General features: G+C 41.3%; 1 protein-coding gene across 2 annotated transcripts in view; it reads right to left on the reverse strand.

Moving 5' to 3' along the window:
- Window positions 1–25642, reverse strand: part of FNDC3B (fibronectin type III domain containing 3B) — a 184812-nt gene that overhangs the window by 59046 nt on the left and 100124 nt on the right. For both annotated transcript variants that reach the window (XM_030455890.1, XM_030455891.1), the window contains exons 7-8: window positions 7549–7607; window positions 1132–1289 (exon numbers count right to left, since the gene is read on the reverse strand). In XM_030455890.1, coding sequence (XP_030311750.1) covers window positions 1132–1289; window positions 7549–7607 — 217 coding nt within the window. The remainder of the gene's footprint in view (window positions 1–1131; window positions 1290–7548; window positions 7608–25642) is intronic.

The following is a 25642-nucleotide window of genomic DNA, read 5'->3' on the forward strand; positions in this document are numbered from 1 at the left end:
CTCGTGACAGAGCATCCCACATTAAGCTAATGGCTCTGCTCTGGCCAGCAGCAGGAGACAGATGACTCTGAGCAGCTTTAAAACAGATGCACAACGTTTCATAACCAGGAGAAAATGTGCAGCCATCATACCAGCAAGCACAAGAAGTCCTAGAAAGTCATCTTCCCAATTTAAGAGCTCAGCAGCACACGTTAACCTATACAGATGCTCACAAACAGCTACTGCAATTACCAGAAAATAAAAAATCAGGCAGCATTCACCTGGTTAATTTTTATATTATCCAAAACAGTACAGGCAGCCCTGCCTTTACCATACCAGAGGAATTCCCTATACTTCACAGGATTTTAAGAAAGGAGATAGTTTGGTCTCAAAAGGTAACCCCATAAATGCTATACCACCTGGATTCCATTTAATGAGGTTTAGGAAGGATTAGGTATTTCACAACAGCCGAGGTCACAGCTCAAAATTTTCTATCCTAGGCATCATTAGAAGGGAAAAAAGAAAGGCATAACACCATATGTACTTGATCACAGAATGAGCTCAGAGGATCACTGGAGAGAGACAGAGAAATCCCTCAGAACTTTTACTGAACAGTGCTGAGAGCCAAGTGTTGAGGTTTTTCTGAGGAGCTCCAGAGCCTACTGATGGGTATGCTCCCTCCTCTGCTCATCTAGGACACTACACAAAGCAGTAAAGCATTCAAAATTTTGCCTGTTAGCTCAAAAAGCAAGATTTACTCTTCTTAAGAGTTAAGTCCACACAAATGTAGCCCATTAGGAAGGCAGCTATCCTGTCTGCATGGTGTACACAAATGGTTTGACACTTAGGGTAAGAGAAAAAGCAACCTTTTCCTTGGCCATGGGAGAGGCAGCATCATATGGGAGATGTGCCACGTGTTGGGGACAGCAATTAGGGACCTTGTGACATGCATTCAACCAGCTTTCTGCAAGTCCCTTCAGCAAGGGGGGCTGATAGGACAAAGAGGGAGCAATTTCTGGGTGGTGCAAAGGTGCCTTTATTCTGTGGCTAATGGGCATGCAAACAACATCCTGAAAAGCTAATTGAAAGAGAAACTATTCCAAGCAAAGCCACAAATTGAAAGCAGCACAAGTGTAAAAATTATATCATTACCTGTAAATTATCTTGTATTTTCCATCCCTCCCTTTATCTGATAAGGCAACCTCGTAGGTACAGGTGTAAGGCAAACCATTGTTGTGTCTATCTGCATTTAGGAGGCCAGTGGGAGGTGACCAGGAAAGTGAAACTGTTCGTGCTTGAATATTTGTAACCTGTAAAAGAAACAGATTGCTCTCAATTCCAAGAAAAACAGGGTCTTCTAAGTATTTGGGGTTTGTTTGCATCTTCACGATTGATTTCTTGTAAAAAGGAAGTGTCAGAAATAGAGGTGAAAAGGGTCAGAAATGGTCATCAACAGAAAAACACAGATTCATGGCATAAACTAATCTTGAACAGATGAGGAATACAGAGAGACGTCCCCTGCAGTGAGCTGCCTTGTCACTGTCTGAGCATCCAGCAAGGATGCTCACACCAGTCTGGAGGTACCTGCTGCTGTGGCCATTACCACAGGCAAGTGGAACTAAGTGAAACAAAGACTTAGGCTTATAGATTGATTTGTACACAATTATTTTTCTAAAGCTTTTGTTAGGGAGATTCTCTAATAAAAAAACCAGTTTTGTTTTGGTTTTAATCATCTTGCTCCTTCTTGTAATTTGAAACTGCAATCATTCAAGTGCAAACAAATAAACCAACTCCAATACAATCTGTAAGGTTACACCGACTCAAAAGCACAAGGGAAAACCATAAGACAAGTCCAACTTGTCAATTAAAAATTACATTGCAAAACAATCACTTTGTGCCCTGAGAGAAAGGCTGCACAGATCAACTCCAGACACCACTGGGTGCAGCTCTATAGTGATGACTCAATAGCAGATGGGTAAAGATTCTCTTTTAATAAAACAGAAAAAGTATCTGCACCTGAAGAACTCCTTCACCTCATCAGTGTAGCTGTATTTTTCTAGAAATTTAGGTCTGAATATCACCAGAGTGATCAAGCTCAGACAGGGCATCACCATTCTTACCAGGAGATCCCCCTGGCATGGTGCTGGAGGCACCCAACAACTTCCCAGAGAACAACCTTCTCTTATCAAGCCAAGAAAGAAGAAATAAAAATAAAATCCACCACCACTACTGTCTCAAAAGAACTAAAAACCTGGCTGAATTGGTTGACAAAGACAGCACAACATTTTTAGGCACACCTTCTGAAAAAAGCCCAGGGCAGCCTCAAAGCCTCCATAGCCTCAAGCTCTCTGTCACAGATTCTCCACCAGGTTTTGTATTCCTTATTCCTTTCTCCTATGCATCAAATTTCATTGATTCTATTTGAGGCAGCCTCAAAGCCTCCATAGCCTCAAGCTCTCTGTCACAGATTCTCCACTTATAATGAGAATCACTACATTTTCCTTTCCTAATTGTAGTGAAAATGTAAAGAATTTTTTTTTTTAGCTAGCCCCCATGAAGAGGTATCAAAGCACCAGGTTTTGTATTCCTTATTCCTTTCTCCTATGCATCAAATTTCATTGATTCTATTATTTTAACAGATTTTTTCCAACACACAGACACAACGCTGTTATTCTAGAAGGTGTAAGATGAATGATGCAGGTGCTTAGTTGCACATTTCCTGCACTTTTATTGAGATAATTGAAACACCTTACTTGTTGATTTGGTAATGAAATATTAGCCATCAGCTTTCAGGGACTGCTTGTTTACAAACCCAGCTTCTGGTTATCTTTATATAATGGAGAATTATTTCACTTCTCACATGAAAAAACCATTGCTTTCAGCTGAAAACCACTGCAACTGCTGTGTGTGATACCAGTGTATCAAGCAGATTCTTTCTAAGCAAGTCATAAATCTGTTTTTAACAGACTGACAAGTAAGTGACACCACAGAACATCTCATCTTAATTTAAACACCACGCTCTCAAAAGTTCAAGATTTTAATTTATAGCAGCACACTTCAGTCTTGCCAAGAAAGAAAACCTCTGTTCAACCTAATGTGAAAAAGTTTCAAGGCAAGAAGTTTTTGGTAGAATCAACCTTTTTTTCATGGGTAAAAAATATAAACATGCAAATTCTTGTATGAATTCCCATGGGATTTCTTGCTCTAGCCACATTTTTCTGATGCCATGAAATCAGTGTTTGCTTCAAAAACTTGAGGCACAGTAAACTGCACAGGTTAGACAGTTTACAAAGATTTCAAATGATTCAAATAAAACAAGTAAGTGAAATTTTTGAGATACATTTATACACCTGCATATGAATGAAAGAGTGACAAAAATGTTCAGAGCTAAAAGTCTGATTTTGAAATAATATTTTGATCAGAAAACTGGAGAGTGAGATTCAAACAGACTTTTTCTTTTTAACATACATCACTACTATGCCAGCTCAGCCCATCAACAGTTTCTTTTATTATGGAAATGTGCTTGCATAATTGTTTTTCATAAATTCAGACAGACTTGGAGCTGGAGGCACGACATCCTGCCAATGTTCTATCAAAATGTTTTTCAGAATGTTTTTTCTCTGTGACTGCTCACAAGGACACACGTATATATTCAGCGTACAGCTCTGCCCTTTGATGAACTCCAGCAATCTGCCACAAGTCAGGTCTTTTTAAAATTTCTTAAAATAAGACAAAGCATCTGAACGGGCTGACTGCTCTTAGGCTGTAATTCTGTAGGCAGTGTGCAGACTTTTCCATGCAGAGGGTAAAAGTCCAACCCCCAGGTGCTAACATTGCTCCAAGCTACATCATGAACTTCTTAGATCTGGGGTCCAGCATGGCGGCTGGCCTGCCTTGCTGCTGGCATGTACAGAGTGCTGGGGTCCAGCTTTCAAAATAAATACCAGAAATCCTGACACACAATTCCTAGCTGCCCTGAGTACACACAGCAAGGCAAGGAAAGCAAGCGAGGGGTCACCGCCTGCATGATAAAGTGGGGAAAGGCAAAGCCCTGCACTCCCTGGCTCCAGCAAGCAGGACTGAGAGCTGCACGTCAGCCCCAGCTGGGAATGGATTTGTATGGTTGGAGATAAACCTATCTGCTGCTAAGAGGCTCAATATGGTATCACATTCACCTGCCAGAGGCATATCTCTTCCACACCTGATTTCATGGCCAAAGCCACCACTTAACTTTGCTGAGGAACTCCTACCTGGAGCAGGCAGCACTGGTTTTGCTGAGAAAAAGGGGAAGTTAAATAAATGGGGTTTTGATTCGCTGGGAGTAAGAAGCAGGCTCTTGCAAACCAGCTCAGTAGCTTGAACTCCAACTTTTTCTACCCATCCCTGGAAAAACAAGGAACTTTCCAGTGACAGCAAGCAGCTGGACAGACCCAGCCCAGAGCTTGTCCACAGCCAACATCAGGATAGTGGGCTCAACATCACTGCCCAGTTTGGAGACAAACACTTGGCTGGGAGTAAAAAGTAGTTTATTGTTTGTTAAGTGCTGCTCTAACTTGTATCCAAAATACAAGCAGCCAGAGCACCTCTTCACAGGCTGGGCAGGAAAACCTCCATGCTGCTCTCTACTTACCCCAGCCTGGCTCATCTCTCCACAGAATTACTGTGCTGGCTTCCAACAGGACTGGCTTGGCCTTTTAGCTGAGACCTAACAAAAGATTCTCCCACCCAGAGTTTTGTGTGTCTGGTGAAAAGCACAGCTAATTAGTTTCTGAAAACTTCTCAGTTTACACAGTAAACTCCTGCTTTCTATGCAATCAAAACTCGGCGGTGTAAATAATTATTTTATAAAAGCCCCTGGGAAAGAATCCCAACTCCTGCACTACTTTAATAAGGTTACAAGACTGATGAATATCGGCCCTTCCCGGCCTTTCAGGTAATGAACAATGTTCCTCTACAACTTTCATTATCTTTCAAATTCCGGGTTAGCATTCACAGGCATCGTGTGGTTCAGGGATTTATTGTATGTGTGAGAACAACACTGCCAGCAACATTCATGTCCTCCCTCCAGGGCAAGGTATGAAAGACTTGGGGGTCAAATGAATTCATGGTTATTACCGGGTCGAGATTTTTGCATTGAAACTCTGGCTCTAATCCTGCAATTTTAGGAAAAAAAAAAATCTGAATGATTAAATATGAGTTCTGCTGCAGAGCAGGTCAGCAGGAGCAGGCTGCTTTTGGGAAAGTCAGGCTGATGGCTGAGCTCAGCCCCACAGCATTTGGTCCCTGCAGGGGGTGACATCCCCCTGAGCCCTCGGCACCAGCCACGTTGCCCCCTGCCACCTTGGAAACCCAGAATCAAGTTTCCATTTGCTTTAGAGAACACCGACTTGGTCTGCAGTAATGCAAATTAAAAATATATTTCACTTGCAGTAAAAAGTGAGGAAAGAAACAAAAGGCTTCTTTTAAAATTTCTGCTGTCAAACTATGATTGAGTTTACAGCCTGGCTGCCTGTCTCTCAAACACACCATCTCCTATCAAAACCAGACTTTTCATACGTATATCATTTTAAGAGTGTGGCTATTTTATACTCAGTAAAGCAAGATAGACCTTGTCACACAGAGGTACCTGGGCAAGGTGGTCCCAAGAGGTACCACAGCTGCAGATTGCCCCGCAGGACACACTTAGAGGGTTAATCCCTTCTTCAAAACTACTTCAAATGACTTCAGAAAGTGGAGCTGCTGGCCAGGACACAGCCAGGCCATGTGCTAAAGCCATGGTATCCCTATGGCTTGCAACTGACTTACTGCTCACTGCCCTTTCCTTTTAATTGTGTCGTTTCTTTCTACACAATTGTTTTTCTCTACTTTGGGGTTTTTTTCATTCATACAGGCACAAGGCTCACCAAGAAATATGGCCCAGCTGATTACTTATGCATATCAGATGTAATACCAACTATGCCCACGATCATTCATAGCAATTAATGGTTTGTGAGACTTCCATGAGCTTCATTATTCACAAATGCTGAAGTTAAAGGGAGGAGAATAGATAAATTAAATGTCATAGTTATTGAACTACCATTTGTATGGTTTAGACTTTTAAAAAAATTCCTATTTTTGAAGTGATTACAGGAAAATTGTTTTTATTTATTTTTAGGGTTTTTGCTCCCCTCTGCTTTAAATGCTCTGGTTGCCATAAATCTAACTCCACAGAGTTCAGAATCCTGCCAATTGCTTCAAGAACTTTCCTCCTTGTCTGTGTAGATACAAGTACAAAATAACACATTTTTCATTTCAGCTCTCCAGATCCTTGTAAAAGGCACCTCACTGTGATGAGTGACATTCAGGTATTGCTGAACACAAAAATATTGATTCACTCTGTAAATGAACTGGCCTGACTCTGCACTAAGTGCACTTCTTTTATTTTCTGATCTCCCAGCAACTCTTCTATCAAGTGTTCAGCTTGGTATTGTCACTTTTGTACACAAAATAAAGCAACTTTCCTCCTTGCAATCAGGAACTCAGGCTGCAGACCCCTGGTATTTATCATCTCTGCAGGGCTGGTTTAGATTCTGCCTGGCTTTGAACTTGCTCTTGTAGATTCCATGACAGTGGGATCCAACACCTACTGATGGAGCAATTTAAGACCAAACACTTTTTGTATTTAGTCAGAACAAAAGCATCCAAAAGAAGAGACGTTCCAAATAAACCCCAGCCTGTGCTCACACCTGCCTGACCCTGAGCTCTGCCATTTCTACATCTAAGGAGCAGCCACCCCCCTCCATGCTCCCTCTGTACAACTTCTTTTTATCAGCATCTACCCAGCTAGGACTAAACTGACTCTTCAGATGAGCCTTCCAGATGTCAATTTGTTTTGTAGAGCAAAGGAGACAGAAGTTCTAAGGCACAGCAGTCTCCCTCTTCCTCAGGACTGCTTCTTCAAGTGGCAATGCTTGCCATTCATCCAGATCCACAAATGCCCTTTCTGGTTTTCATTTGACACCCCACACTGGAAAAAACCCATCACATTCAAAGCACTTACAACCAGATTTATTAATAACCTTATCTGACTGTGGTCATACCCAGCACAGTAATCCAATTTCCATTACCATTCCCATGCTTTTATAGCTCAAACTTAGAATATAGTAATTGCCATTGAATAATAGAATTAGCTTAATTTAATCATTCTTATAGACATATATTGTTCATGAGAAAATTAAACTGAGGGGAGAGGGGGTAGGAGCTATGTAAAGCAGCCCAGTGTGCTGGGTCCCCCATGGCAGTGGGAATACTGGGAGCTGGGCTCTGGCAACAGGCAACTGGGGTGATTCCTGCAGTAGGCAGAGCCCACAAATACCCACAAGCATAAAAGATGCTTCAAATTTATTCCCACTGACTATAGCCCAGTAAAATGAGTTAGATACATACAGCAGCAACAATCTATTATGGAAAAAAAAAATCAAACCAGAGGTGCTCCCCCTCTGTGAAATTACCAGTATGACACAATCTGTTTAACACATTTGCTGATTTAGGGGTTTTTTTGTGTGTGTGTATTAATTTGGGATCACATACCTGTGGTTTCTCCATTCCAGAAAGAATGTCTTGAACTCTTTTTGTTTCTGAATCAAACTCTGCAAAATAGAGAATGTGGAATAGGAAGAAAAAATAAATGACCAGAATTAAACAAAAAAGTCAGGTATGTCAATAATTCTTCAGGAATTTGTAAATAGGAGAGACAGACACATTACCTGTACAAGTGCATCACCTGTTTTGCCCTTGTCAGATGCAGTTACAAGGTTTAGTATTTTAAAAATTTATTATAAAAGCATGAAAGGAGGGAATGAAACTTCCAATAACTGCAAGTATTCAGAAAAGTGGGATTATTTCTAGAGGTGTCTTCCACAAACAATGATATTAATAGGGATTTGCTTTCACAGAGAAACTTTCACATCCTACTTCCAAAGCTCAGCTACTGAAGAGGCCCAGGGGGTTTCTACAGCTCAATTACTGCAGAACCTGATCCTGGCTTGTTAACCAAACACATCTTCACCCCACCATGGGCTGCAGAGTTGGGCCATTCACCAAAGCATCAGGCTAGCAGAGAGGATGAGTATCCTCATCCCATGCAGGGAAAGCCCAGCCTAGCTGCTCAGATGCCTGACCTGGCACCCATCCTTAAATGCTGTTATCTTTTAATGCTCAGAACCCTTTTAACAGATTATTTTCAACTCTGGAGGTAATAAAGTTATGCCAGGCTAATTGGGATGCCTCTCTTGCTGTAATCCATCATCCCTCCCTGAGCCTTGCACTTGGTCCAGCAGCTCTTGCAGGGGCTCCAGAGCCTTAGAGCAGGGCAGGCTGCAAAATACTTTCCCTTCATCAGACTAAGCACAGAAGGTGCTGCAGAGGCCATCACCCGAGTGGTGGAATCAGTCTCTTCCCCATCCTTTCCCCCCAAAAAACCATCTTGAGGTAAAACATCAGCTTAGAGTAATGAGGTGACACAAAGCAGCTTTATTCCTTTTGGACTGCAGCACAGAGAGGCCTCACTTTCCACTCCAGTATTCTCTAATGGAAAACTAGGAACATATTTTTTCTGGATTGGTCTTTTTTTTTTTTTTTTTTTAACATTAATGTAAGAAGTTTTCTAGCCAAAATAGAAGAATACATCACACCTGAAGCAAAATGATCAGGACCTCTTCATTAAAAGCATGTAGATTTGGCACAGGGAGAAAAAAAAAATATTACTAAAGAAAACCTGGTAAGATCAGATGAACAGCTTTCACAGATGATTCCCCCAAAGCCTGACCTACTTCTCGTAGCCCAAGAATGTGTCTTTATTTTTGTCTGTGACCTGCTTTAAGAAAGTACATCTTCTTTTTAAAAATTCCATGTGCTCAGCTGCCAAAAAATAGAATTGGCTGAAAGCTGATGGCAGAACTCCAGTGTAAATGCCCATCACTCCCTACAAGAATGCACCTTGGTGTGGAGTGGGAATGACAGATCTCCTGTTCTATGCATTTCTGGATTCCTTTTAGTCTCAGCCACTTGGAAAAGAAAGGAGTAATAACAATCCAGGAGAAGAAGATAGTGTGATTGATTTTTTTCCACAGCAGATAACCTTTAGAGTGTACTCTGAAGTGTATAAACTGGCAGGATCTAGCCAGCAGAAGAAAATACTAGAAAACTACACAGATGGACTAAAATGGCTCAGAAAAAAGTTGAGATGCTGATCCAAGTAAACATGTCATCCAAGTCTGAAGGGTTTCAGAATTCAAGGTCCCCTTCAGCACCAGAACAGAAGTAGGACTGTGCCACAAAACCCCAGATCTGGAAATTGTGGAAAATCCTGTAAGCTTATCTTGAAGGGATGCTAATCAGAAGCAGCTTCTGCAACTACAGAGTGCAACAAAAATGCTGCTACTATTTTATTGAAAGTTTATGGTTATTATGTCACCCCTAATTACAACCCCCAGAAGCTAAGAGTGAATCATTCTCAATCTTAAAGCTCAAACATGTGGACTGAATTTTCTTCCCTCTCTCTGCTCTCTAGCAAGGATGCTATCTGTATCACACTAAGCAGGAGAGGAAAATAAACCCTGAAGGCCAAAGTAATCTCACTTCCCTCTCCTGTGAAAAATGATCCCTTTGTACAGTAACTAAGTCCTCTGACCCTTACAGGTCAGGGCTGAAGGTTCAAACTGCTCCAAATACAGGAACTGACTTAAAGACCTAAGGGAGCTGGGTATACCTAGCAAATAAATAATCCTAAAAAACCCCAAGTACTTCAATCAGACTTCTCAATGAAGAGCCCTACTAAGGAAATTTTATATGTCAGCTCCTCAAATATGTAGCTTGTTCCCAAGGAGAAGGCTCTGAGCACCAGATCCACTGACTCCTTGGGTTACTAAAAACAGGTGGACATTTAAGTGGACAGTGTGGATATTTATGACACTGAGAGTTTATACAGCTAAGCTGGAGGTAGGAGAAGAGAAGTCTTCACCAAAGATTTTGGGGAGGGGTAGAAAGGGACTGAGACACACACAGGGGTGAGGTGAGAATGTGAGTGCAAAACAATGAAGAATTTAAGTTAAACTTGATGGATAATACATATATGGGTGGGTGCTGCATTATGTTTTCTAAATAAGATGTCCCAAGATGATGCACACAGACTGACCAACTATGTCTGGTACCCCCCATGCTGAACCTCCCCAGGGGTTCACAGGGAAGGTTGGGCAGGTATCAGCCATCAATTTGCCCTCACCAACCACTTCATGCAGATAGAGCCCATCTACCCTGTGTTGGGTTCTTGCTAATGTCATGGATTATTTTACAAGAACAGCACAGAAAGAGAATTCTGCAGGAAGAAGTGCCCTTTCATCTCAAGCTTTGAAATCACTGTACTGTACAGAAAGGACAGTGTGTGCCTTAGAGCTCTGCACTGAGCTGAAACAAAAAAAACCTCAGGAATAATAGGTAATGCCCAGTTTAAACAGAGCAAACATAAAATTCAAGGCAGAAAGCAATAAACGTGCCTGAGTGATGTATGTAACAACATCAGGGAACAGCTCAGGTTGGAAGGGGACCTCAGGAGAGGTCATCAAGCCCAGTGTCTGCTTGAAAGCTAGAAAACCTCCACTGCAAAAGTACCCCAGAGAAAAACTTGCTAATAAAACTGAAGCCAGCCTTTTGTGGGGATACAGAAAGTAGCTCACACAATTGTCATTTTCTTAGGGTATTTCAAATACTTAGTTTCCCATCTGAAGAGACATAAAAAATTCCCAGGCTTCTATAGCTGGGTGATCCCCTATCAGTAATGAACATAATTATTCTGTCTCCTGAGCCAGACTAAGCTAAGGAGAAGGAGATGTGTGGTGAACCCCTCCCTCAGTAGGAAGCTGGGCTTACCTGCCACCCTCTCTCATAACACAGTCATGAGGTCAAATCTTTCTGAAACAGAAAATGATAGAGAAGAAAAAACCAAAACCAACCAACCAAAAAACCCAACAAAACCACATGCTCTATGTTGATAGTACAGAATTAGTGAAAAGCTGTTTTTCCTAGATCACTATTACTGTTGCTCATCAGCCACTGAGGATTCATCTACTGGAATAGCTCACTGGAGTATTTAGGGATGTGAAGCTCTGAGCATCTCCCAGACATTACAGACACTGGTGCAAAGATGAGGAAGAACAGAACAGGAGGAAGTAAAGAAGTCACTGTGATGTAAAACAGGAGAAAAAAAATTCAGAAAAATTAGCTTGGGAAAGGTGGTGTGTGGTTGGGCATTATTCACCTACTTAGAACTAACTGTCCTTGAAGACCAGAGAGTTGATCTGCTTTTAAATATTCCTCTTTCTCAACTATTTGAGCAGTAAGTATCTGGCAGTAAGAGCTGTGTATGCCAACACCAGGGCTTGCAGAGACACATGGTGCTTCCCTCCTTTGCCACCAGCAACAGAAGTCCAGTGATGTCAAGGAAGGGCCCAAAAACCACTTCAGGTCATTGTTCCCTAATAACTTTCCCTCTCAACATCTGTTCCCCACATCTGCCATGGCAAAACTCTTCCTCCTTCTCGGAAGCTGGGGGTGGGGATGAATTCCTTGTGAATGCCCAGTGGGGTCCTCCGAGGGACAGGACAAAAATCTGAGTTATCCTGGAGATCTCAGTGTCTCCTTGATGTTATAGCTCTCCAAAGCTATGTTCTCATTCCCAAGCTGGGGGTAATTTGGATCCAACATTTCAGAGAAACCTTTCACAGCCGAGAGGCCAGCTGGAAGACCTGGAACATATCGAACCTTGCATTTTGGTCATCTCTCTTTTTTTTTTTTTTTTTTTCTTCAGAGTTTTGGGTCACAACCAAAACTCCACAGATAAAACCAAGAGTAAATGCCCCTAAAAATTAAATACTTTCTCAGCAGCTGTTTGGTGCTAGCAGGGTTTCAGTGCTAAGTCTTGCTGAACTAAAGCGTTTTATTATACGCTTCTGTTGGTGTGCATCTATGTTCCTTTCTGCACGTAGAGTACAAATATAATTTTCAGATCTTTCCAACCACACATCTGAACATGAAGCACAGCTTTAAAAAACAGACAAGAAAAACTACTTTTCATTTCAAGGTATGTTTGAAGCTTCCATGAATAGTTTTCACGTTTGCATGAGCAGCAGCTGTGTACATAAATAGTTTGCAATGGCTAAAAGCTCTAAACTAATTAAGATTTTCCCACTGCAAATACAGATTTTAGGTTTGTTCTGCATTCTTTCCTTCACAGGGAGGAAAAGGCCCAGCTCAAGACTTAGCTTCTGGCCACAGAAAGTATTTACTGTTTCAACAGCCCTTCCATTCCAAAGGAATGACATCAGCACTTGCACTTTGCAAACTTTCAGGCTAATTCTCAAGCAGAGCTCCATGCTCACAGATATGCCAGTCATAACATGACATGCTTTCTCAGAATTTGTTCCAGATTTATTGGGGCTGTGACCAGCATTAATGCTAGGAAAGATCTTTCATCAGTCACGTACCACACAACCTCCAACCCTCAAGAAAATGAAGTCTTCAAAACCCAGGCAAGCTCCTTTGTGAGCTCCCGGCCAGTGTCAGAGCTTAAGACACAAAGAAGAACACACACAAAGACTTGTTTCATCTCAGAGAATTGTAGAAATACAAATGCAAAAACTGCTGGGGCAAGAAGAAACCTAAACCTGCAGATGCCACACTGCAGCTGGGTCACAGAAACCAGGACTGGAAGAGATGAGACGTGGTCATCAAGCCCATCCTCCTACAACCAAACACAACCATCTCTACCTCAGCCATTCCTGATGCACATCTGTCTAGCCCATTAAAAAAAAATAAAAAATAAAGTAATCTCAAAACTTCCTAACGTCAGCAATCTCCTCAACCTTCCCTGCTTCAACTTAAACCTCTTCCTTCTCTCCTGCACACCCACTGCTGAGGATTTCATCACCACTGCCTTCTTTATTCCCAATCTTTCCCACCTTTTTCTTTTAGCAAAGGAAGCACATTTCTTTCAAAGACTGTATTAACCAGATTACAGATCCTGCTTCTTTCTGTCCCCTGGAAGGTTTTTAACTTGGTCTCCATCCTTCTGAAGATGTGGTACTCACCCTACTCCAGCCAAGACCCCAGCAGCATCAAATAAGAAGCAATGTACAAACTTCCTGAATTCACTCTCAAAGTTCCTCTCTCAGTGTATATGAAGTAACCTGACTCTTGTTTTTTTCAGTAAAAACACAATAAAAAAACTAAAAATCAGGTTTGAGGAAGACTGGGTAAAATGCAATACTTCTTTGCTCTTGTCTTGATCAAATAATTTTTCTTTCAAGAACATTTAAGTTGTCATCCTGTCATGTCCTCCTCCCATCTTCCTTAACCCACACCAAGCACTCTCAACCCCATCAGAGCCTGATATGGACTCTAATTTAATCAGAATCAATCCTTATCCCATCCTTCAGCTCCTTAATGAAAATATTGAATCAAATCAGACCCAGGACAGATTCCTGCCTAATCCAATTTGTTGCATCTTTCCAGCTTGTCAGGCAGGCAGTCCAGGGTAGGGCCATGGATGAACAGCAAGGATAGGTGCTGGCTGACAGGTCTGACATTGGGAAGAGTAAATCAAGTGTCACCCTGAACACACAGAGCTTCATCCTACTTTTTGCAGCACCACTTCCACAGTGGGCAACACTGGAGAGCTCTTCAGAATCAGAAAATTTGAAGAAGAATGAACAAGAAATATTCTTGAATAAGACATATTTATCCTCAAAACAGCCAATACACCATGCTAAAATATAGCACACCAAGGAAGATTATTAAACCTACAAATACCTGGAAGAGATTTCTTTATATTAAATATCTCAAATTGAGTCAATCCATTACTGCAGCTCCCATGTCCAAGGTGAACATCATTATCCAACTTTAAAAAAAAATAATCCAATAATTGAAACATGCTCTGATTCTTAGTAATTTGCTGTGCATAAGTAAGTTTTCCATTTCTAAGAGCCTTTCCTCTGTTGCTACCTTAATCATCTTGCTAAAAAGCCTTACTTGATGCCTATGAGCTTATCTTTCAGTACTTGACCCCAAAGACCAAATTACATGCAGGTAGTAAAAAGTCAAGCCACTCCTTAAATAACTGAAGACAAACAAAACCAAGGCAAAACTGAAGGCAAAACAAAAACCACTGCATAAACCTCAGTAACTTACATTTTCAGATCTCAAATAAAAACTCAAATATGAAAAAAAGAATTCTAGCCATCCTGACTCACTGGGACATAAAGCAAAGGAAAACTGAAGTGTTTGCCTCCACACCACTGTAATTCAGGCATGAATTTAATTGCTTGTTTCAGAGATGTCCTGGCCATAGTCCATACCTATTAACCTGACAGTTTTACCTTGACTGTCTCCAGTATTTCTACTGGAAATGGGGCAGGATGCTCCAAAATATTTGGAGTGCAAATTCCCATCATAGAGTTTGCCTCTCTGCTTCAAGCCATCCTCCTTCAACAAAAAGATTCCTGCTACTGCCTGGCTAAGCATCAGATATTTTCACATCAAGCAGATGTAAAAGCACTCACATGTACCTCATGAAGTCACTCCTGCTAAAAAAAAATGTTCAAAAATAAGTAAAAGTGCATTTAACCCTCTCTGTCCCCCCAGCTGTTCAGTTGGGATGGAGCAACGAAAATAAAACCAGTTGTAACCTGCAAGGGAAGTGAAATGTTGGATGCAAGGGACAAATGGAGTGTAAGGGACACATTTAGTTTGTTTTTCTCTGCTTCTTTGCTCCTACTGCTGGAAGACAGCAATAACAACTACTTTATTGGCTCAGGATCTGAGTGATTCCCAACTGTGAACACGCAGTTGGTCCATTAGAAGGCAGAAAAGGGCTTTCTTGGTAAAACACAGTAACCCCCCCCTTCTATCACATACATTTTACATCTTAAGAAAGCACTTTGGGCATCCCACAAAGATAACAGGGGCAATGGGCTGCATATGGCTGCAGCTGGCTGCTTTTGAAGGAACACCAAATTAAACAATGACATAACCCACAGACACAGCAAAAGCCCAATCTGTTGCAAGAACAAACCACTTACACACAGGACTTCTTGGAGAGCTCTCCTTTGGACTTTTGACTTGATTTAGCTCATTTTCTGTGACAAAAATTATTTTTGTAATTTTTAAATTTTTTTTTTTCGTTTCTGTGTTCTTGTCAAGTACCCTTTTAAACCCAGCCAAGCTGATTCATACCCAAGCAGCAAACCAAGAATGACTAGTTAAAATTCTGTTGATTTTTATCAGCATCATTTCAATGCTACAGGCAGTTATGCTCTTCTGAATTGTGTTGGCATAGGCAAAAACTCCTGTTTGAGCACCCAGGCAAGCATCCATGTGTGGAGGATAAGCTACATGGTCATGTCTCTTCATTCAGGTAAACTCTCCTATGTGGGACAACTATTAAAATGGTTGAATCTTTGCAGCTAAAAATCTTCAACCTCTCCAGATTGCTCTAAAGTGCTTCTCTTACCAGCTTAGTCTTGACCCTTCTCTTACCAGCAGTTGTTATTACTGCCCTGGGGCCCACTGCAGGTCACCAAGTGAGGTACTATCAGACTGGGGTAAATGGCTAAAAAAAGGGATAAGACAATCAATGCTTTCCAATTAAAGAATGATATTAATAAATCCTTGTCCCTCCCTGTACTTGCCTAAGGCACAGGAAGGTGCCAGGGGCTAATGAGAGAACTGATACAATGTGGGATTTATTTAAAAAAGCATAACCTATTTTTCTTTCTTGACTTTCTTCTTTTTCTCTGCCATTTCTGATTTAGTTGGGTATACATTTGATACAACTTTGCAAAACATTTTCCTACCTGGTCCTTCAGGTGTTTGTAAAAAGTCTACCTGCACTTGCCATTAATGCCTGTGGTTTCTAACAACAAGAATTTTTCTTTTTATTTGACAAGGAGCCTGAAAGGCCCTCCTAAAATTTTTCTGGACTTCCTGACTCCCACTTTCCAGGTAAAAATCTGACATTTCATTCCCACTACAAATGCTGATCTTTTCCTAGATACAATGAAATGCCTCAACTTTGAGCAACAGCTGAGATGGGTGGCATTGCCTGGCCATGGGGATCTTTCATTTATTTGTGCATTTCATTTATTAATGATTCCCCCCTCTTGGTTCTCCTCATTCCCTGCCACTTCAGCCTTCACTGCCCTTCAAGAGCCAGATTACAACCTGGCACAGCAGCCCCCAACAGCCTTCCAAGTCTGATGAACCAAGTGGACTTCCAAAAGAAAGAACTCCTATATAGATCACCACCTTACAGCTATGATGACCTCGAGTTTCCATGAGTGATGTGGCCATGAAAGCCCTTCAGGGTTCTCCAGGCCTAGGCAGGAGGAGGGGATGGCCAAGATGCCACCTGAAAGCCCTCACAAGGACATCTGATGCCAGCTGAGAAACTCTGTTATCTGGAAATTAAAGGTTTCTTTCAACCACAGCCAGAGCTTGAGCTTGGAAAACACAAACAGTAAAAGGAGTCTCACAACTTCTCCTTGCAGTGATGAAAAGCACAAATTTGACAGCACTAAAAATAACATTTTCTCTTCACCACCCGGGTCATCTATGACTTTGTTTCATCCCCACCACCTGATGGAGAAGCAGCAGCCAGCATGGGCATGGATGTCCCTGTCACTCTCTGAGACAGCCAGCAGGTCTATCCACAGCAGAGATCCCCACACCCTCTAGGAATCAAAGTGGAAAGCACAACTCCTACCAAACAGAGCCTTTGGCAAACCTCCAGTATCACCAGTGACTGCTGCTCCCAGCCAGTCAAGAAATATTTTTTTCATTGAAATTCCATCTGCAGTGCAGGGGGACAACATCACTGGTATGTGTATATATCACAATAAAACTTGCCTTTCAAAAACATGACCGTATGAAAAATGGCCAATAAAAGCCTTTGATAATCCACTCGTAACACACAAAGACAGCATTTTCCTGATCTAACACCAAGCTAGCAAAAAGACCTGCAAAAATTGTGTATTTGCACAGGAAAACAATCAGACAGCCCAGCTGAAATGGACTCCATAGGAGCTCCAAACTTGGTCAGGATGAAACGGAATTCCTCAGCCAAAAGTAACAACCTCCTTGGCAAGGAACCTTGTAAAGCCCCTGGGTCTGCTACAACAATATGAAGGCAGCAGAACACTTCCCCAGGGCAAAGGCATAAGACTGCCCATTTTAGACTAAGCAACTTTGAAAAAGCAACTGCAAGCCAAATTTCACCCTTGGTCCCATCTCCTGAGCCTTGCTTGAACCAAAGAAGAAATTAAGGGAGAAATGGTTTCCTTAGATTTCACCAGAGGGAATAAAAACCACATTGGGATGCCAGATTTTGGTGATAACCACTATTTCACTCTCAACAGAGAGATCTATTCATCCCTTATGAGAAAGTAAGCAGAGAAAACTTCTTTAAAACAGGATAAAAGCAGAAAATGTGTCATCTTCTTCTTGATTTTGTGTTAACATTTGCAGCAAAGCCAGAGTTTTACTTCTAAGCACTGCTCATACTATCTGCATGTTTTTGAGAGCTGTTAGACTCTACAGGAAAAATCTACTCTTAAGAAAGAAAAAAAAATCATAATGCTCAAAACACAAAGCCTTTTCATGGAGTCTGCACTGGGATTTCTCACTGTCAACCTAGTGCCTGGCTGCAGAGTCACAACATTTTTTGAAGGAATCCCAGCCTAGCTTTTCTGCTACTGCTGTAAATTAGTGACCTTTTTATTTTTTTATTCTTTTCCAGATGAAAACTATGACATAATCAGACTGCAATGAGTGGTGGAAGAGATCACAGTAATCCAGGACAAAAAAGAAGACTTTTCTTTCCACTCAGCCCAGGCACTACAGAGCTTCCACTCCCCTCTTTAAATCAATCCAAACACCTACAGACTGACAGTGGAACAGAAATAAGTTTTCTTCCTCATGACAGATGACAATCAACTGACTAATCCCAGCCCAAAGTGTCTGGCAGTCAAGTCTGAATGATGAGCTACAATTACATGAGCTAAAACTGCATTAAACAAAACATTTCATAAAGATGAGGTGCTAAGTTCCTACAATGTAAAAGTAAAAAAAAACAAAAACAAGGCTGTCATGGTGTTATAGGTGCCCTCCTATGCCTGTGATATGAAGAGTAAACTCAAATATGTTTAATAAAACTGATCTATAACTTCTGTACCAATTAAGCATCAGTGAGCTGGAAATACTGCCTGTGCAATTAGCAGTTCTGTACGGGACAAGGGCAAAATACAGTCTTGGATATTTGCAAAACCAGTTTCACCACTGAGAATCTTTCCAAATATTTAAAATATTCCACAGAAATATCCACTTGATTACAGCTTGCTGGGAAGGCTTCAGCAAAGCTATAGGCATTTCAGCTTGATCTGGGTTTCATTGCCAAGATGGAATTCAGGCAGAAGTCACATGAATCACAGTAAATCAAAGCAGCTGCTTCTAAGCAGAGCTCCTTACAAAAAAAAAAAAAAAAAACAAACAAAAACCAACAAACCAACAAACAAACAACCAAAAACCAAAAAACCCAAACCCAACAAAAAACCAAAACCAAACCCACACACAAAAACCCCACGTTAATCTTCAGGACAAAAAGTTTTATAATAAACCTTGGAGAAAATCAAACTGGAGGCTCTATTTTACAAGAAGGTCTGCTCTTTTAATTGCAACACTCAAAGAATTGCCCTGCATTTTTAAAAAATAGAGGTTTTTTTTCTTTCCAGGTAAAGGGAAATACACTGGAGGTCAAAAGACCTTTGGAAATCAAATCCCACCGTTCCTCAGAAAAAGAAAACTGATGATTTTGGAAGCTCAGCCATGGAATTCAGTAAACAAACCCCACTAACTTCAGCAGGACATGAAATTTCACTTCCCTGCCTTTGCAAATCCAGAGGAATACACAGATGGACATTGTTCAGAACATCTGGGTACACAAATAAGGGTTATTCATTAAATTATTACACTTAAAGGTGTTTTATTTTTTATACTCCAGAGGGAGGAAATGATCTCCCTCTTCCCTATAAATACTCTTTCCCTTCTGGCTCAATGTCCCAGTTATTCCCAAATAAGGGAACCATGATTCCCTTCTCTTGCTGGTGGTCCACCTTATCTCCTCTTAACTGGTGAGAATACAGTGTTTATCTTGCTCTGAAGCTCTGAGCCCTCTGTGTAACTCTTCCCCCCAGCATGGGGATTTAACCACTGAGCATTTCAGCAGGATGAAAATGTACTTAGTAATTTTTTTTCTTTTTTCCTGCTGGTTGGATATCTATAAATTACGTAAACTCCTAGGAAAAAAAGGGTCTCGGATTTCAAGTCTTCTGGATTTGACTGTCAGTTGCAGCAGAAGCTGCAAATTCTTGAGATAATACAAAGATCCTTGGGGGGAAGAGGTTGTGCCTTACGTTATTCAGCACCGACTCCCTGATAAATCATGGAGCAGATACCCTACCCAGCTCCCCCTGCCAAGGAGATCCTGCTGGAAATGCCAGACAAGGGCAGGATGAAAGCAGATGAGAAGAATATGGGAGACTGCAGGAGTTGGTCAGGAAAACATTGTGCAAAACAGCCTTGGGGGAAAATTCCAGCCACCATGGAAAGGGACTTTTAATCAGGTCAAATGAGAGCCCCGGAGCCAGATTTCCTCACACTTTACTAGATATGCCCTACACTTTCCTGGGTGGACTTTGAGCTGTTTTTACAGGCAGCTAACACACTAACCCAGATTAGGGAGCTCTGACTGAAATGTATTTTGTCTGAGCTCCTGTGATGAGCCTGAAAAATATAACCAGCATCATTGTCACCTACTCTGCCCTGATGGAGCCTCACAGCCCAGGAGACCAGCTCTCAGAGCAGCTTCCAACCATGCTGGATGACACATATTCACAGCCACCCTGATTTTTTGGTTGTTTATTTTGTTTTGGTGTGTTTTGGTTTGGTTTTGCATTCCCAGCTACAAGAACTGTGGATGAAACAAAGTTTGAGACATTCATGTTCTCCTTTAAAATGAGCTGAGTCTCAAGATGGGAGAATGTTGTGCCATTCATTTAAGAGGTGATGCTCCTGTTTAGTTGATGAAGATAAATAATAAGAAGATAATCTCTTATCAAGAACTTCTGGTGCCCAAGTTACATAGCTGGCTCCTTAATCTTTGAAGATAAGTGCATAAAAACAGGGTGTGAGTATCTCCTCCCCAGGCCTCCCACTAAGAAGGACAAAGAATCCTTCTGCTGGAATGAAGGCAGGATTCAGTCTTCTCAAAAGCTTTGAGTTTGTTCCTGCAGTATGGACACCCCAGGAGATCCCCTCCATGCTTGTGACATTTTCCATGCAGACAAGATTTCACAAGCTTGTAAATTCCTGGAAATCATTTTGCACATAGAGGACTTCAAGAAGGAACTACCCAAAGCAGCTTGACACAAATCCCTGCTGGGTTTTTGGGCTGGGCAAAGCAATGTTGAGGAAAGGAGTTTTTTAGCATTGGGTAGGGACTTGCTCTTCAATACCAGTGGTCAGCCTCTGAAATTCAGTTTTTGTTTTTCTCCATCAAAGCCCCTTGATTCAGGAAAGCAGAAAAAAGGGAAATTTGTTTCTCTTCCCCAACACAGTGTCTGTCTCTGCTATGTTGGATATATATATATATATATATATATATCTTGCCAATTCTTTTTACTGAAGAAAAGACATAAATTAAGCCTGATCTGGATAAATTCCTGCATGCATACAGATCAACATGAACTTGTGATTGTACTTTGCTTGAACTCTGCATAATCTCAACATGTTTCTAATATATTCATCAGCCTATATAAAGCTCACTTAAGGAGTTACTTCATCTGACAATGAGGTGGAATATTCTTTGGTGCTGAATCTGTGTGGCCCAGCTAATGGAGTTGGCACTGGTACACAAAGGTGTAACATTCTCAGCCTGTTAAATATCTTAAACTCATAACCATTTTGCTTTCTGCTTGGACAAACAATTTCACAGCCTATTATGTTGGAGAAAATACAAAAGATAAAGAATGTTTAAGAAGTAGGAGTTTTTCCAAAGAGAAACAAACAAAACCCCAGGCTCGGTCATGATGTGAGAGAGAAAATTGAAGCATAAGAATATCACACTGGAAACTCCCTGGTGTCACAACTTAATTGTGGTTTTTCCAGTTCAGGCTCGTGCCCTAACGAATGCATCCTATTTCCTCTCCCTTATTAAAGCTTAAAGAAAAACAGCATGCACACAACACACTGTATATATTCCTAATCAGATATGTCTAAACAAATCAGCCAAATACTACTACTTGCTGAAACTATTAAAAAAATGCAGCAGGAACAGGAATACTCTTCGGATTTCATGTATGATGCTGATCTATATGCACAAGATTCAACACGTCTCTGTTTCTAGTAAATATTATGTTTCACATTTCATTACTTGGTACAATGCTAAAATTCATCTATCCTGACAGATGTATTTTAGTCTTCAGAGTGTTTTTTCCTTGCTACTAATAAAATCACTGTGTCAGTTTTGATGGGTTGTCTTCAGGAGACAATCTTGTTAAATCCCCTTTTTTTATAGAAACAAATACATTTAAGGGAAACCAGGGAAGCTGCACTTATGTAGGGGTATTTTGTATGTCAGCAGAAGAGCCATTTATAACCAAACTTGTCTGCAGGATATTTCTACATCAGTATAACAAAGACCTGTATTAGTATGTACCAAATCACCAGTTTTTGGCTAAAAGAACATACAAGTTACATTTATGGCCATAGCATTTCTCAGCCTCTCTGATGGCATGTGATGAAACTACTCTTTCAAGCTTTTAAATCCATAGGTACAGAGGTAACAGATAGATATGTGGCCCAGTAAACTTGCAATACAGATTCAAGACCAAAATAGAAAAGAATTGACAGGATCTAGAATGAGTAAGTAGAGGAACTTCACCTGGTTCCTGTCTGCATTGAATCACAGCTCCCTCAATTTCCCTTTAAGTCACAGAAGACTCAGAAAAATTAATACAATTTAAAGACAAAACAACAAAACAACACCAAATACTTTTCCTAAGTATATTTAGATGTTATAAAGAAGAGAGGGTGAACAGGAAACGTTTGCCTCAAGGAAGTGTCAGCTCTATTTTTTCAGACATCATTACCCAGTACCAGCAGCTTGCAGAACATGACCCCCACAACTCAGGGACACGTGCTGGTCCCTGTTCTTGCCAGCATCAGCCCAGGCCATACCAGTCAAATGTATTCCTTCACCTCAGAACTTCTGGTGTCCTGAGTTCACCACTTTTAAAATGCTTTCGTACTAAAACCACCCTAGTTAGAAAGTTCTCTTCCTAAGCCCATTTTCCATGTTCCTGATACAGTCACCTCAAAGAAGTGAGCACAGAGTCAGCCATCTGACCTGAGAAATGTCCATCCACAATGCAGGCAGGAATATGAGGCACCTGAGGCACTGGTTTTTACCTCTGGAGTACCTGAAGGCTGCTTCAGTGCACAAAATCAGATTTACAAAACCTCAGCAATAGGAAAGTGACATCTCTTGAGTTTTCAAGCTGGTTGTACACACAACAATGGTGCTTAAAACCTTATGATCCTTTATAGCCTTAACCAGCTCTTTGAACTACTAAATAATTCCAATCTTTTTTCTCTCCTCTCTGTACCTAACACATGCCAATTCCAACTGCAAGAAAATAGATGCTCAGGGAAATACAGCAGGTACCCAGTCAGTCTACCTCACCTGGGGCACCTGAAAAGCATCTCAGCTTTTCCAAAAAAGCCAGACAAGTCCACAGAGAGCAGGTCAACAAGTGGCTACCCAAAGGACCAGGCAGAACTAGATTATTTGTCATGGCAGGAGAGCTGGATGCTGGTGGAGGAGCAGGGCTGGGCACGCAGACTTCCATCCAACAGCATCTCCCTCTCAGCTGCTGGAGAGACCACTGGGCTAAATGGGTCCCTGCTCTGAGATCTAGAAGGGTCAGATCTTCTCACACCACAAAAAAATCCTCTTTAGAGAAAGCTTACACAAAGGTGCACGCGATCCCCTGGAGCTGCCACCCTGCCCAGGCTGGGTCTGTTTATTCTGGCACCCAGTTCCCAGCACCCACCCAGCTCCTGGACAGGATGCACATAACAATCCATCTCCTGCTTTCAACTATTACCCACTTCAAGTGTTTTAGCTTTGGCTCTCCAAACTTCAATGAGGATTAAAAATGAAAAAAGAACTTTATCTGATTTGAAAGAAAAAAAAAAACCCACGATGACGTTTTATAAAGGAATAGGTGGAAGCATTGTAAGAAAGCTCAAAACTGCTTCTGTTCTCACAGCACTTACAACCACACAAAACTTCTCAAAACTACCAGATCTACTACATGACCAAGAAATGAACCACTGAGTGCATGTGAAGGAAGTGACTCAGACTGCAATGCATAAAGGACAGAATGAACGGGACAGGATTTCCGCTTGCTGCTCTTTTTACATGGCAAGGCTCCTTTATTAAAAAAAGAAATTAAAAAAATCCCACAACAAAAAAACACAAAACACACAACCAAAAAACCAACCCTGATCCCTCCTCTCCCATTCAGTTTTTAAAACAGCTTTGCAGAAAGGCTACAGTATGGATTTTAAATGAGAACCCCTGCAAATATGCCTCCAAGTCTTCTGCCTGCACAAGACAGCATCCATCCTACCACAGCAATAATTGCTAATTTTCCAGGCAATTATAAGACTTAATTTTCCATTTTTTGCCTTAAAACAACAGAGTTCCAGCATAGCTTGAAATCTTTATATACAAGTGCACCTCCCAACATGAAGGCACAATGATGTCAATGGAAAAGGTCAGAGGAAATGCACTTAAGTCCCCAATCCAAAACTGCTGTTTCCTTACTAAAAAGAGGTCCTCGTGCTCTGCTAAGATGGACAAGGGTGCCTAAGAGACATATCAAGATATTTTTCATGTACCATCATGCTGCAGAGAGTACAGAGTGGCAGGGAGGAGCACAGGCTGGATGTGCCACTGAAGAACCAGAAAGTACTCCTGAATAATTTTCTTACAGTTTCAGTAGTACTGATGATGCTGTAACCCCATTTTTTCCACCAGAGTTGTATCAGCTTTTAGGGAAACCCCTGGTTCTATGAATATTGGAAGGAGGAAGTAAGTTATTGACATATGGCAAAATTTTCCTTGAGCACTTACTCAAATGTCATGGGAACAATACATGCAGGGAGTGTATATTTTTATGGGAAAGAGTGCATTATAGATGTCACTAGCTTGTGTCCTGTGATTTATATCATCTTTTTAAGAAAAAACAAAACAAAACAAAACAGATTTGTCCTTCCACTGCATACTGAACATTTTCTTCACTGTTATTCTTGCAGTACTCTGTATTAACCTCAGTACAGCTGCAGCAGAGATTGCTTGGAGATGCTCAGTAAAGAGCAACACATCCCTCAAAGAAATGACTAAGGAGAAACAAAGAACAGGACAACATTTACCTGTCCCAAATGCCATCATGAAGATCATATTCCTCTACTGATTAGGGCAGCCCTCAAACTGCCTTACAAAGGGTGGGCACAGATGGTTGCCAGCTCCTACCCACTCTCCCAGTGCCCAGGCCAGGCTTTGCTTCCCAAAATCCCAGGCCTTCAGGGACTTCCCAAAATCTCAGTCCCTCACCTCCACGTGGTGCTGTAGCACTGTGTACCCAGGCACACCAAAAAATCCTGCAGCAACCAAAACTTGGCATGGTGCAGGTCTGCTCCAGCTGTGTCCCGGGCTCCTAAAGCCCCGCTCCTTGGCAAGTGGCTTGGGTGATGGGAGCTTGCCAGGAGCTGGCTCATGGGATTGATCCCACAGCCAAACACCTAAAATAAGCACACCAGCTACCACAGCACAAACACACACACAGACACACAACCAGAAATAAAATGATGGACTGGAAACCACAGCATCATTTTGATTAAGAAATGCAAAGGAACCCATTGCCTCCAGGTCTCTCTCACCTTCCTTTAAGTTTTACTCAAAATCCACACATTCCTCCTCACCTCTTAAGAGCTCTTTGGCTCTGAATAAATTTCTAAATACAGACTCTTATTCTCTACATATAACATATAGTACAGTTTTTCCAGCCTGTTAAGCAACTTTGGAAACTGCCACATGGAACCATCGAATTTTTAACTATTATTAGGTTTGAATGGATACATATCCACAAAACATACAAGTTTAAAAAGCTTTGCTGCTTACTGTTTCTGCCATATTCTTTTTCTTGCCTATCCTGAACACAATGTCATCTTAGCAGCATGAATCAGACCTGCCAGCTGTTCCCAGATTGCTTTAACTCTCACTCCAATTACCTTTATGGCCATGCTTGTCAAGGATCTATCAATAAATTCCCAATTAATTAAACACAAAACAGGGAAGGTAAATATAAAGCAGCAGTGATGATTAAAAGCTTGTAAGTATCAAGCCTGTAAGTGGAAGCTAATTTTAGAGATTTGTTTGGTGAGTTGGCTTTATCAGGAGGGTGGGACAACTGATACTTAATGGCATGGTCTCCTGCTTTTTCCCATTTGGGAA

The sequence above is a fragment of the Calypte anna genome, chromosome 9, assembly GCF_003957555.1.
Source record: "Calypte anna isolate BGI_N300 chromosome 9, bCalAnn1_v1.p, whole genome shotgun sequence".
Taxonomy (NCBI): Eukaryota; Metazoa; Chordata; class Aves; order Apodiformes; family Trochilidae; genus Calypte; species Calypte anna.